The 14,465-nt window shown below is 38.0% G+C and overlaps 1 protein-coding gene across 2 annotated transcripts in view; it reads right to left on the minus strand.

The window, feature by feature from the left end:
- ASCC3 (activating signal cointegrator 1 complex subunit 3) overlaps positions 1 to 14,465 on the minus strand; it is a 310,528-nt gene that overhangs the window by 105,457 nt on the left and 190,606 nt on the right. For both annotated transcript variants that reach the window (XM_028508379.2, XM_036024518.1), the window contains exons 29-30: positions 14,322 to 14,442; positions 12,012 to 12,154 (exon numbers count right to left, since the gene is read on the minus strand). In XM_028508379.2, coding sequence (XP_028364180.1) covers positions 12,012 to 12,154; positions 14,322 to 14,442 — 264 coding nt within the window. The remainder of the gene's footprint in view (positions 1 to 12,011; positions 12,155 to 14,321; positions 14,443 to 14,465) is intronic.

Here is a 14,465-nt window from a genome sequence, read left to right on the forward strand (position 1 = left end):
TTATTACTAAGCATAATAACAGCTTTGCCTCTTTCTTTAGGAGGGCATGCATGATGTCAACAAAGGCAAAATAAAAATGAATAGCTTCCTATCATGTAGCTACTTTTTTTTAAGGTTTTATTTATTTATTGTTAGAGAGAGGGGAAAAGAGAGGGAGAATGAGAGGGAAAGAAACATCGATGTGTGGTTGCCTCTCCCATGGCCCCCACTGGGGGACCTAGTCCACAACCCAGGCATGTGCCTCGACTGGGAATCAAACTGGTGACCCTTTGGTTTGCAGCCCATGCTCAATCCCCCGAACTACACCAGCCAGGTCGTGTAATTACTTTTAATGACATAATATTCCATGAGACCCAACTGAGGTCAAAAGACAGCAAATTTGTAGATAATGTCTACTCTAACACTTAATAATTTTAGTCTAATAGTTTCTTTAATGGTCAGTCATTCAGAGGTTGGATACCTGATCAAAATAGAAAGTACTTGGGGTGAAACTTTTGTATCACGAGCCAAATCTACTTTGGTTTGGTTCAAACAAACCAAGACCCTTCTAGCTGAAAATGTGGTTACTCTACATTAAGCTCTAATTAATTTCTGATTTTCAACAATATCAAAGTCGATCTTCAAAGCCTGGTACTAACTTCATACCTAGAGAAAGAGGCCAATAGATATATGATGAATGAAAAAGCAAATGAATCAAAGAAAACTATAGTAAAATGTCATTAATAGAAACTCCACCAAATCTAAACTTGTGATGATTTTGAGTAAAGCTAGACTATAGTACATTAGTGAATTTATGAAGGCTTTACTTATACTAAGATTGGATGAGTTATGTTTAGCTTAAAATGACAAACTTTTCAAGCATCTAAAAATTCCTTCACTATTAGGCATGTGAAAATAATACCAATCTTTTTTTTTAAATATATTTTATTGATTATGCTATTACAGTTGTCCCATTTCCCCCCTTTAGTTCCCCTCTGCCCTATACCCCCCTCCCACCCACATTTCCCCCCTTTAGTTCATGTCCATGTGTCATACTTATGAGTTCTTTAGTTTCTACATTTCCCGTACTATTCTTGCCCTCCCCCTATCTATTTTCAAACTACATTCTATGCTACTTATTCTCTATACCTTTTCCCCCTCTCTCCTCCTCCCACCCCTCCTGCTGCTAACCCTCCATGTGCCCTCCATTTCTGTGGTTCTGTTCCTGTTCTAATTGTTTACTTAGTTTCTTTTGGTTTTGCTTTAAGTGTGGTTGTTAATATTTGTGAGTTTGCTGTCCTTTTACTATACATGTCTTTTCTTTATCTTCTTTTCTTAGATAAGTCCCTTTAGCATTTCATAAAATGAGGGCTTGGTGATGATGAACTCCTTTAACTTGACCTTATGTGAAAAGCACTTTTTCTGCCTTTCCATTCTAAATGAGAGCTTTGCTGGATAGAGCAATCTGGGATGTAGGTCCTTGTCTTTCATGACTTGGAATATTTCTTTCCAGCCCTTCTTGCCTGTAAGGTCTCTTTGGAGAAATCAGCTGACAGTCTCATGGGAACTCCTTTGTAGGTTACTGTCCCCTTATCTCTTGCTGCTTCTAGGATTCTCTCCTTTGTTTTTACCTTGGCTAATGTAATTATGATGTGCCTTGGTGTGTTTCTTCTTGGGTCCAACTTCTTTGGGGCTCTCTGAGCTTCTTGGATTTCTTGGAAGACTGTTCCCTTTGCCAGATTGGGGAAGTTCTCCTTTATTATTTGTTCAAATACGTGCTCAATCTGTTGCTTTTCCCCTTCCGATTCTGGTACCCCTATAATTCGGATATTGGAACGTTTAAAGGTGTCTTGGATGCTCTTAATCTTTTCCTCAATTTTTTGAATTCTTATTTGATCATGCTTTCCTGCTTGGTTGATTCTATCTTCCTTCTGGTCCACTGTATTGTTTTGAGACTCATATTCCTTCCTTTCACTATTGGCTCTCCTCCGCATATCTTCCTGCATCTCTTTTATGGTAACCTGCATTCTTTCATCTAAATTGCATCCAAAATCAATCAGTTCCGTGAGCTTTCTGATCACCAGTGTTTTGAACTGCGCATCTGATAGATTGGCTAATTCTTGGTCGCTCAAAAGGATGAGTCCTGGGGGACTGATCTGCTTTGTTGAAAACATACTTTCCCCTGTCTCTCCTTTTTTTTTTTTTTTTTTTCCGGTCTGGTTGCTCCTGTTACGGTGGGGGGCGGAGCCTTAGGTGCTCACCCGGGCAGGGCACCCCAGTCGCTAGATTGTGACGTTATATGTGGGGGTGGGGCGGGAGCGGGAGCGGGACAGGAGAAAACAATGGCGGTAGTTCCATTCTCCTGGGCTCCGACCCTTCTTTGGGATCCTTGGCTGCGAGCTCTGCCCTGGTCCACAATTGCTACCCCTCTGGGTCTGCCAGCCGCAGCTTGCGTACTCAGGGATCACCGCTGCGTTCTTGCGCCCCAATGGCTGTCGCGCTGATTTCGCTGGCCTCCGAAATCAGCGCGACTTTCCCCAGACCTCCACGCACCGCCAAGCCGAGCCAGCCCCACGCCCGCCGGCTCGTCTTCTCCTACCAGTCCGGATGAACGCGTCTACTTCAACTTCTTGGCTGCCCGACTTCCATTCAGATAAATCCTCTGCCGGATCTGGGTGTTATTCTGATAGTAAATTATTGTTGTAAATTATTGTTTTTCTAATCTTGGTTGTACGAGGAGGTATGGCGCGTCCACCTATTCCTCCATCTTGCCGGAAGTCCCCAATCTTACTTTTCATGAAAGTGCTCCTATGCGGACCTATGCTAGTTTTTCATAAATTCACTTTGAAGCATTATGTAAAAAGTTATTACTCAGAGCATTTTTAAATAATGCTCAGTGTACAGTAGTCCCACCTATCTGTAGGGGATACATTCCAAGATCCCCAAGGTGAAACCTGAAACTGCAAACAATACCAAACCCTATGTATACTATGTTTTTAATGGTATGAAGGGAGGAAGAGCTAAGTAATCCTGCTGCTCACTGGTGAGATGCACAGAGGAGCTGAGGGGGAGAATGTGAACAAGGCTAAGGTCTCACGTCCAGACATGGTTCTGCTTTCTCACCCCAGATGCGGCATCTCGTCCAAGGTGTGAGTGATGAAGTAAGGGCAGTATTCTGAGCTTTCAATCGGTAAAGAAAGAAAGGGTTTTCCTCTGCTCTTTTATCTGTTAGTGCAGGTTGGCAACTATCCAGATCTCAGCACCATTCACCCTTGCATGTGGGACCAGACCACAGAATATCTGGCGGAAACCAACAGACCATACTTGTTAGGCGCTAAATTTTAACATTAATTAAATTACATAGTAGAGATTCTAGAAGGATTTTATGTCCCATTTACTTTCATTCCCTTCCCCTCCCACCCATTTACTCCTCAACTCATTCCAAACTGGCTTCTGTTCACAACATGTCACTGACTCTGCTTGCCAAGTGCTTCCAGGACATCCAAGTGCTAACCCCATGGGTGTTTCTGTGCTCTCACATCACTCAACTCCATTAACATCTGATGGATTCAAGCACTCCTTCCTTCACGAAATCCTCCATTCTACAGCATTTTCAAATGAACACTCTCCTTCTTCACTGGTATCACTTTCTCAGTGCCCTCTGCCAGCTCATTTCCTACCTACGCTCAAAGTGAGAGTCTCTGAAGGCCTGACCTCTGGTTCTTCACTCTGTCTCAGGGTCTCGTGTGCTCACCTGAGTTTAAAGGCTGCCTCGATCCCCACCCTGCTGTCTGTGTCTATGTCTTGTATACACAGTGTGGTGAGAGCCAGAGATAAAGGGGGGGGCGGTGGTGAGGGTAGGTGGAGTTCGGCAAAGTGGGGATAAATGGGGACAAAAAGAAACTTTGCTTTGTGCGGTGGTCACATGAAACACTGTGCAGATGATGTTTTGTTAAGTTGTACATTTGAAACCTGAATGGTTTTGTAAACAAATGTCACTCCAATAAATTCAATAAAAAAATAAAAAAAAATAAAGGCTGCTTCTAACATGATATTCTCAATTTCATATGTCCATCTCACATCCTCTGCAGGTTTTACAGATTTCCTACATCTCACTTCCCTGAAATCTCCACTGAAAATCTTGGATGTACAACTAACATGTCCAAAATATGAGGTCTGTCCAGAAGGTATCCAGCCATGTAACATGAAAAATAGAGACATTTATTAAAGAAGATACAAGAAACACTGTACAGAGGACAATGATACCTCAGTCCCCGTCAAAGTAGGAACCTCAAGACCTCACAGAGTTCTCCAAATTACCATCAGCTGCCCATCATATTTTCCTGAACCTCACTGATACTGAAATCTCTTCCCTTTCAGAGGTGATTTTAGTTTTGGGAAAAGCAAGACAGTTGCAGGGTGCCAAATCTGGGCTGCAGCAGGATGGGGCCACGTGGATGATTTGATGTTTCACCAAAATACTGCATGACATGTGATGCATGAGCGGGCACATTGTCATAATGAAGCTGCCAATCATCAGTTGTCCATAGCTGCAGCCTTCTGAATCATCCTAATAGTTTCCACAGAGGAATGTTCAAGCTTAATGCAATATCTGATACAGATTTGCTGCTCTACTCATTCAGTCATTTTGAATGTGAATGGCACACAGTACACATGCTTATTCAACAGAGTCTACTGCCTCACCAACCGGTACAGTGAAGTCATCACTGTTCATGCATGCACATTCCAGTCCACTGTCCTTGGCTGCCAGGTTACACTGATGTCTTACAAACTGTTCTTGTTATATTAATAAGTGCTGGACTTTTCCCAACAGACTCCATATAACTTTTTCTTTAAAAATTCAACTCTGTCTCCTCCTTCCTTTCTGTCCTATCCTCTCAGCCCTCCTCATTTTAATAAATAACATCATTATTTAATCAGATACTTAAGAGATAATAACTGGGTAGCATCCTGACTGGTGTGGCTCAGTGGGTTGGGCATCCTCCTGTAAACCAAAGGCCACTGGGTCGATTGCTGGTCAGGGCACATTCCTGGATCGCTGTGCCAAGCCCGAGCTGGGGGTGTGCAAGAAGCAACCGATCAATATTTCTCTTGCACATTGATATTTTTCTCCTTCTCTTTCTCCCTCCCTTCCCTTTTCTCTAAAAGTAAATAAATAAAATATTTAAAAAAATAACTGGGGAGTCATTCTTGATTATGTATTTTCTTTTTCTCAACCTCCATTCCTTATTTATCAGACAGTACTACTGAACCTAGCTCCAAACTTATCTTTTCATTTCCACTTTACCACCCATCGTTGCCTGTAGGTCGCCATCAGTTCCACGCTTACTTCTATTTCAATCCATTTCCCACTAAACAGCAAAAGTGATCTTAATATATAAATTGAAGTATATAACTTGTCTAGCCTACAACCTTTTAATGCCAGGAACACCCTTCTCTTACGCTTGGTTTGCTGCCTTGCTTCCTTTAGTTCTCTGTTCAAAGGCATCAGAGAGGCCTTATTACATTAACATACACCATTCTACTACCACTCTCAGCACTCCCTATTCCCTTGACTCCTGCTTATCACTTTCTATATGAATATCACAATGTGACATATTTGCTTATTGTGCATCATATAGTAACTAGAATGTTAGCTTTATAAGAACAAGAACTTTACCTAACACACAGAAGGAGCTCAATAAATGCTATTTTAATAAATTAATGAATCCATTTCTATAGTACTTAGAACTAATATCCAAGCCCTTTGACCATGGGTGTTAAGACCTTACACAAGCTGGCTTCCACCTGTCTCTCAAACCTAACTTGTGCCACTCTCCTCCAGGCTTATTCTGCTCCAACAGGACCACCTTTGCAGCTCCTTTAACATGCTCTTCCCTTCACCTGAAATGCTGCTATCTTCTCTCTTGGTGCAGCTAGCATGCTCTCATGCTTTGATTCTCAGCTTAAAATATCATCTCCTTAGAGAAGTCTTCTCTGACCATCATTCTATTTAGAGAAGCCTCCCATACCCTAATTCTATTTTATTCACAGCAATTTTCAGAATTCGATATTATTTGTTTAATCATGTATATATTTTGGAATTTGTATCTTCTTCATTTAAGCCGATTGAGAATTGGGGTGAGTTGGCTAAAACAATGCTTGGTAAGTTGCAGACATCAATGAATGTTAAATAAATGAATACTTTACGAATTCTAGTAAGGGTTACATACTAGTTTAAGTTAGAGAATTATTATTCTATGGATATTTTCGAGGAGGGAGAAGAAAGAATGCCTGACTATGTGATACCAGGTAAACTTGTGACTGAAGCTGCTGATCATGAGCTGGATGTTAGCTGATCCACCTAGTTATATATTTCGATATGCGTAGCAGCAGGCCATCATTAGTAGAAATGAAAGGACCAGATGGAAGAATATCATGAAAGGTAATTATGAATAGAACCAGAGACATGGAAACATGGAACAGACTGATAGCAGTAGGAGGGGAGGAGGAATGGGGGGAATGGTGGCAGGAAGGGGAAGGGACTAGTCAAAGGACATGTATGAATGACCCATGGACATGGACATTGAAGACGGGATGGACTGTGGGAAAGAGGAGGGGGCTAGGTGGAGGAGGGCAAAAGGGAAAAAATTGGGACAACTGTAATAGAATAAACAATAGAAAATAAAGTAGAAAAAAGGAACTTTTACAATAAAATTATATGTAAGCAACTACAAAAAGGTGAATAAAAAATAAAAGCATGCAAAAAAAGGTAATTCATGAAAACTCCATATGTGTGCCTTTTCCTGATACACTATCTCTACTTCAACCTACCTAGGGCCCCATGGGATATTTCTTATGTCAGGTTGACTGAGTAGAAAAAAAAATTAGAAATGGCTCCGAATAAGATTGTGGCAGCACTATGTAAAGTACACTGATGTGGTGTGGCAGCCCCTTTCAGGGACAACTCCAAGGAAAAGAGTAAAAATGGAATGTCAAGTATTTCTCGGTCAGAAACTTGGCAGCTGTGCTATTTGAGGATGGTGATGATAGAGGCAGAAGTTTTATGTGGGTGAATTTTTAGACTGGTCGCTGAGTGAAAGACTGCCTATATCTCATAAAGATGTTTACCAAAAAGTTAACAGCAGTGTAGAAAATGCTGTTAATAATCAAGTGGGCAAAAATGACCTACTTAAGATATCAGGCAGCCTCAAGGCCGACCCCAGCATTTTGCGCAGTGGGTTCATGTACTAAGCGGTGCCGTGATGGAAGAGATGAGATGATGCACAGGGTAGACACGGACCTCCATGTCCTCAGTCAGACCCAGCACTGCCAATGCTTGGTGACTAATATGCCACCAATGCAAACAACTCTGGCCCATGATAAAGTACCTGCTCTCTGGGACCACATACCTGTCTGCTAGTAAGAAGATTATATTTGACCCTTTTGGTCACAGAGGGGACATCTACTTGAGATGGTATCTAAAATGAACACTTTGGATTTTGGTTCTCTTTTCCTAATCATCAGGTTCTGCCAGTACCTTCAAGGAAAATTACTGAATGTCTTCTACATCATCATGATTTTATGTATAATAATGCTTTTGACTGCAGAACTCAGTTCATAGAGAAAGATTAAGATAATGGATGCTATGAGATCTGCCAGTCTTAGGATGGTCCCTCATTTGCCAAAAAAGTTGGCTTTACAAATTAATAACCTACCCTGGCAACTGAGAAACATCCTTGGGCAAGGCTGAATGCTGTCTTGTAGGATGAAATGTATGCTCTGAACTAGTGAGTAATCATTAAATGATACTATTTTTTCTCACTGCCAGAATATACAGTTCCTGGAATCAAGCAATGAATCCATAGGGATGACTTTTGCAATCATAGCCACTAAACCACTTCAAAAAACTTTGTTTCCTTTCTCTATAATTGTAGCTCTGCTAGGTTAAAGGCTTAATAGTCAAGAGATGGAACAATTTACTTGGAATGTGAAACAACCACATGTCCATTTGGGGCTCTCATGGTGTAATTTAGGTGACTGATCCTGATATAAAAATTGGGCTGTGGCTATACAATAAGGGTAGGAAAAAAATGTACATGGACACTAGAGAAATCTTCTCACACTACTGCATCCATTTGAAAAATTAATCAAAGTGAAGCCCTATGTATTAAGCATATATAAAGATCTAATTTCTAGTATTGCAAGAAAGTCAGTTTTAGTTACTTCACTGGAAAAAGAATATTAATTACCTTAGGGGCTGATTAAAGAAATGTATAGGTGATAGATAGTGGAGAAAATAAATCATAAATATTGGTGTGACCTTCTCATCAGGCGCAGAAACAAATACTGTGACCTCTACCTGTTTCTTACCTGTCTCATATATGGACAAACATATTTCACATATTTTATCTGATATTGCTTCTCGTTCCTCTCCCTATCCTCCACTGTTGAGTACAGCATGTGTTAATTGCGGGTAACTTTATAATGTAGTCCACTGGCCAGAGAAAGACTATTGAGATGAGAATGCAAAAGAACCAGAGGGTGACTCAATATAACCGAGAGATCTAGGGCTAATGCAGTCAATGATGAAATTTTCAGTTGTCTCCCCTGGGGAAAGATGAGTGGATTTGGGATATATGAATGAGAACTGCACTGTTAGGAGAAATTTAAAAAAATTTTCTTTTAAAGTATAGGTAGGAGAAAATGGTGTGTGAGTGGGTTTGGGTAGCTAAAGGAATGCAGCAGAACTTTGCTGCTCATAAATAGCTAGCACCTGAACATCTCCTTCAAGTGAGTCAAAGGGGAGAAGGTATTCCCCATTTCTGCTGCATGATAGAGACTGAAGCTCAGACATTCTGATGTTTCTGTCTTGAACTTGAAGCTTGAGAAAGTGGGCAAAAGCCCAATAACAGTTTGGGGTTAATGGTGGAAGTGGTGGCTGTCAAAGTGAGAATCCAAATGACATGGCAGCATATGCCCATGAACTTTAAAATTATGACAAGAAGTAACTGCAAATATGGTACAATTACTTCATAATGGCCCACATAAAAGGGATAACTTTCATGGTTTCCTCATGTTGCAATATGATTTCACATACATTTGAAGGGGTTTTTCCTAATATTTACCTTGAAACTTTACTGTGTTAAAAAGATAGGTAACTCATCTTGCCTTTGCTAAGAAACAAATTATAACACGTACATTCTTCCTTAGTCATATTCTAACTCTCTATATTCTTCAGATTTGCCCTAGTTTTCTTTTCTGTCTTCCCTCTCCCCTCCTCTCCCACCTCCATATCTAGGGACACCACCTGACTTAACACCATTCAATTGCAGAATGATTTTGGTGCTGCCCTATACCACAGGCACCCTCTCCACAGCTGCCAGGATAGTTGTTCCCATGCTTACAATGCCTCCTTTTAATGCCGCAATTGTCAACACTGGTGTCCTACCCAGAGGACTATGACTTGCTGTAGAACACCAACCTGACACTGCACCAGGAGTAGCAGCAGGAATAGCTCTAAGCTTCCATCCCAGGAAATTATGGAGAATAACTCTTACAACAATTAAAGTGTTTAAAAGAACTCCCATTTTAAGATGTTTTAGGAGATTCACCAGTGGAAACACCTGCTTTACAGTAGGTTTTGATATAATCAGATTGAATTTCATAGTGATCAGTTGCAAATCCTCTGAAATTTTTATTTGAAAGGAGACTGCTTTCAGAGGCAGGGATAAAACAAAGCCTGGCTTGTCTTAGTCCTGAAATGGTTTTGATGAAGTGAAATTACAATTTCTAGCTGTCCTATTTTAGCACTGAAACTCCATAAAACAGCAGAAACCTTGCAAGTAAATTCTATGGTTTCTAATTAGCAGTAATGAAAAATTTTTATGCTGACAAAAATACAAAACAGAGAAGTAACTTTACACAATGGTTGAGCTGTCCATAGTTCCTTAGGTCTCATACATTAAAATGAAAAAAAAAAGTACAGTTGTAATATACCCGGGAAGAGCACATGAGGTTCACATTTGAGCTTAATGTGAGTCACATATGTGCTGAACGCACAGCCCCTATATATATGTACTTTCAGCCAACATCCCAAAGTGTGTTCAATAGGTATGTACTTTGTACCTTGACATCAAAGAAAAGTCTCCATTTGGAACACTTTTAGGAATGAAACAAAAGAGAAAAAAATTAAGCCTAGATCGATGCTGCACATAAACTAAACTGTCAATAGTCCATACATCTATTTTTTAGCATGTGCCTCCTGAGTCAAGATACTGTTTAGATACAACAGGGGGGTTATCTGGGCATGCTAATTAAATAACACAGGATAAGAAACCTTTTGACAAAATTATTTTGATCTTGAACTATTATCTTGTATAAATATTTTGTGTACACATTCAAGTAATATTTAAAAAGTAATGAAACTTGAAAAATAAAGTGAGCTTTCACTCTACTTCAAGGAATCATATCTTTTATATGAAACTAATTTTGATGTCTGCTACTTATTAGTAAATAAGGTCATCATCTGTGATCTTATGTAAGCACATTTTGAAATGTTAGTTAGCTATCATTAGTTAACACATGACTGCAATGCACACAGTATCATCCAACGGGCCCACTAACCCTAAATAAGTCATGAGAAGTTGGAGGGGAGAAAAATGCAAACTGTTGAGATTGGATACTAGTCAGTTAAAAATAGCGTTTTTACTATTTTTCAGCCTGCATGAAATGAGAAAAAGGGAGATATGGAGGAAGAAGGGAGACCATGAAACAATTCTATTACCAATTTCACATATTTTTTAATCATAACTCCAACTAGGAACATACTTTTTTTAAAACTGGAAAAGTATAAGAAAGGAAACTCATTATACATTAATTAATGGAGAAAGAAGTGTCTACACTGAGGAGCAGTAGTAGGAGCCATACTAACAGACTGCATCATGTGAAATGACAAAACTCTATTTGTAAAAAGCTAGTAAGATAAAAAGTCATCAATAAACTAGAACTAGCAAAATTAACTAATAAAGCAGATGAAAGATTCACATGTGTATATAGTAATAAATATATATGGGAAAAATTATATCATATAAAGTTTCAGATGTGTAGGTATGTGTGTGTGTTTTTAATTTGCTGAGGCTCTTACACAAGTTTATAAGAGAAAATGTGTGCTGCAACAGATAAAGCCCAGAGGAATGAAGAGACAAAAAAGAAAAAAAGTAGATGATTAGTAAACATTCATATGAAAAAAGTTCAAGTACACAAAAATCAAGACACACATTAAAGCATTATAGTAGGAACATTTAATTGACAATACGTCAATAAATTACAACAAATGAGGATGTGCTAAAACTGTCACTCTTAGATACTACTGATAATTCATACAGCAATGGTGACAACATCGAACGGAATAGCCTTACTGGAAAGTAATTAGGAATCTGTGAAAAATTAAAAACCCTATAATAAAAATGTGTCATTTTTCAAAAACTGCAGAAAATACAATGGAATAGCTACATAATGAATGTAACTATGTAGATATAAAAGTTACAATTCCTTAAAATTTTAATGATGCTTATTACTCAGTTAAAGTATAACAACGGCTTTTTAAGTTTTACATACTTAGGGTTTTCTAAATTTTTGAAAGTGGTCATATTATACATTTTGTAAAAAGTTAATTTTACAAAATTAAGTTTCTTGAGGGTAGTAAACACTCAAATATTATGAAAACTTAGTTGAATATTAAATCACACAAGTGATGATGGTAAAGAGAAAAAAACTTGGGATAAATATAGATGTAACAATTAATTTTTAGTGGAAAAATACTGAAAATATATTAAAATATTAATAGTGTTAAAGTGGTAGTATTATATTATGCATTTCTTCTTTCCTCTATTTTTTCAAAATTTCTATAATGTTACACTAAACTGTCAGCATAGATTAAAACTAACATAATTAAATATGTAATTTCCATTGTACTATAATACAAACTAATCTGACATGTATATGAAGTAGAAATAAAATAGACTGCATACCTCTCTTTCGTCCATATTCAACCACTGCTTTGGATCTTCCTCAGTAGCCAGAAAGGCTATCAATTCCAAAGCAGTAAGACGAGTTTGACGTCTCGATGAGACAAAGATCAGAACAGGTTTGGCTGGAGAATGGCTTCGAATTGCTGTTGAAAAGTTGTGGAAAATAAAATGGTAAGCCACTTATACTGAAATCTGAATTTATTAGAATATCAAAGGGATACATGAAAGCTAATGTTGTAAATGATTTAAGTGAATTCTTAATTTGGTCACAAGCATAGCATTATTTGAGGAACTACCCACAGATGGATTGCCAGCATACTTGGGGAAGGGCAGGAAATGAAAGGCAGCCCTGAGGGAGCATGCTGCCTGGCACAGGGAAGATTCAGCTTTGTCAGCTCCCAGTTCTGCTCGGAGCTCCTGAGGAAAGAGACACTTAAAAGCTGAGACTCTCCAGTAACAGTTGCAATACGGATACTAAATCTTAGGTTGAGTTTTCTATCTCTGAGTTGGGTCTCTGCCTGCCTGAACGATACTGCAGAGTCAACTGGGATGTGGAGAGCAAGTCAAGTCCTGCAGGCTGATGAACATTCTCTAACAAAAGCCACAAAGATTCCTTTTAGTTTTGTCCTGTTCACAGTAAATGGAGAATTAAGAGAGTTTGTATCAATAAACTAGTAAGAGACAAGCCAGAGAATGTTTTCCTCTGTTTTTCTAAAAACGTATACGGTTTTAAGTGGGAAGATGAGAGAATGTAGAAGAGAGCCGAAGACAACACTAGGCCCGACTCTGTATCTGCATGATGGCACCTGGTAGTTGACCCACAGGAAAGGAATAGTTTGGAAACTAGGTTTTCAGATTGAAAAAAAAAAAAAAAACAACAAAAAACTCAAAGAGCCACGTATATTATTTGACCTAACTGAAAAAGAGATCTCTCTGCTATAGACAGGCTCCAAAATAACTTGTAAAATGGTGCAAGTAAAATTAATACTTATGCCTACTTAGCTTTCTTAAAATAGATTTAAAATTTTTGTAAGAATTATATACACAACCAGCTTATAATTTCTTGTTTCAAATGTGAGCTGTAGAATTTTTTTTACAGGCTAAGACACAAGGTTTGTAATGGAAATGTTAACATGACCTTGACTATAATTACACTCTAGTAGTGAGAAATAAAGCTATCATAGAATCATATTTCTAAACTCAAAGAAATATGATGATAAATCGTGGGTATAATTAAATAGTTTATAAAAATAGCTACTGTGCTGATACCATGTTTAGAGAAGTGTATTTCAGTTATTTACTATTGATTTACACAAAGCAAAATGCTTTGTTTCACAATCACTGTTATGCAATCAGCCATTCTTTAAATAAGGTAAGTAAACTCAACAATATATACTATAAAAAATAAATTCATTTATCTTATTTCTCACTATTTATCAGAATATTATAGAATATAAATAGCAATTCTTTTATAAATCATATTAGAGATACAATGTGTAAAATACCATATTAGTACAATATTGGTGTCATTTGTACACATAATCGTGAATGAATGTCTCTTTTTTAAACCTCCACATTTAATGGATTTTTGCTGCTGCAAGAACAGGTGTGCCTGAACAGCTCACAGCAGATTTATTGTTCATTAGTGATTTTGTGCAATGCTTCTGTGGAGGTATAAATAATCTGAACTGCCAAGATTGGTCTCTAGTTCACAATCAATACTTTGCTTCTGTCATAAGGCTAATTAGAGCAGCTAAAAAGTCACCTCACAACTGTCAGTTCACAATCAACAGCAGTTCACATTACAGAATTTATTTTGGAGGTTATTTTTAATTGATATAATAAATATTCCTTATGTAGCCTAAACAAAACATGGTTCTATAAACTGAGAGCTATTCTTGAATTTTTTTCTGTTTGCCTAATTTGTTAGAAAGGGAAAAACAAAAAATAAAACACAGAAACAGAAGCAAAAAAGAAGTACTGAGATTTGTAAGTTTTAAGGTTTTTGGTAAAAAATAAGATTACATGATCCTGTTTTTACTGTGGCTTCTATTTATCATTTGTTCAAGCTATTTCCATAATGAAACATTTAACAGATTTTTAGACTGATCTGATTACTATCTAAAGTTATATACATTTACTGTACTACAAAGATCTTATCATTTATAAATCTAATACAGTTGAGGTAAATAGTTGGATATCTGTAGAAATTGGAGCAATAGCACACTTTCAAAGAAACCCAAATTTAGGATGCATTTAAAGGCTATCACATAAAATGGTTGCTATTCATCCCAAGAGCCTGAAGCTTACCCTGAAATGTGGGCTTATTCATACTAGCCATACGAGGACAGTAATGTTGACCTGGGAAGCCTTGAATGTGAACTTCCAGTGGAACTGGGCGTACTGATGGTCGGAAGTTGAACAAGCCCATCTAGAGTAAAAATGAAAGAGAAG

The sequence above is a fragment of the Phyllostomus discolor genome, chromosome 4, assembly GCF_004126475.2.
Source record: "Phyllostomus discolor isolate MPI-MPIP mPhyDis1 chromosome 4, mPhyDis1.pri.v3, whole genome shotgun sequence".
Classification (NCBI taxonomy): Eukaryota; Metazoa; Chordata; class Mammalia; order Chiroptera; family Phyllostomidae; genus Phyllostomus; species Phyllostomus discolor.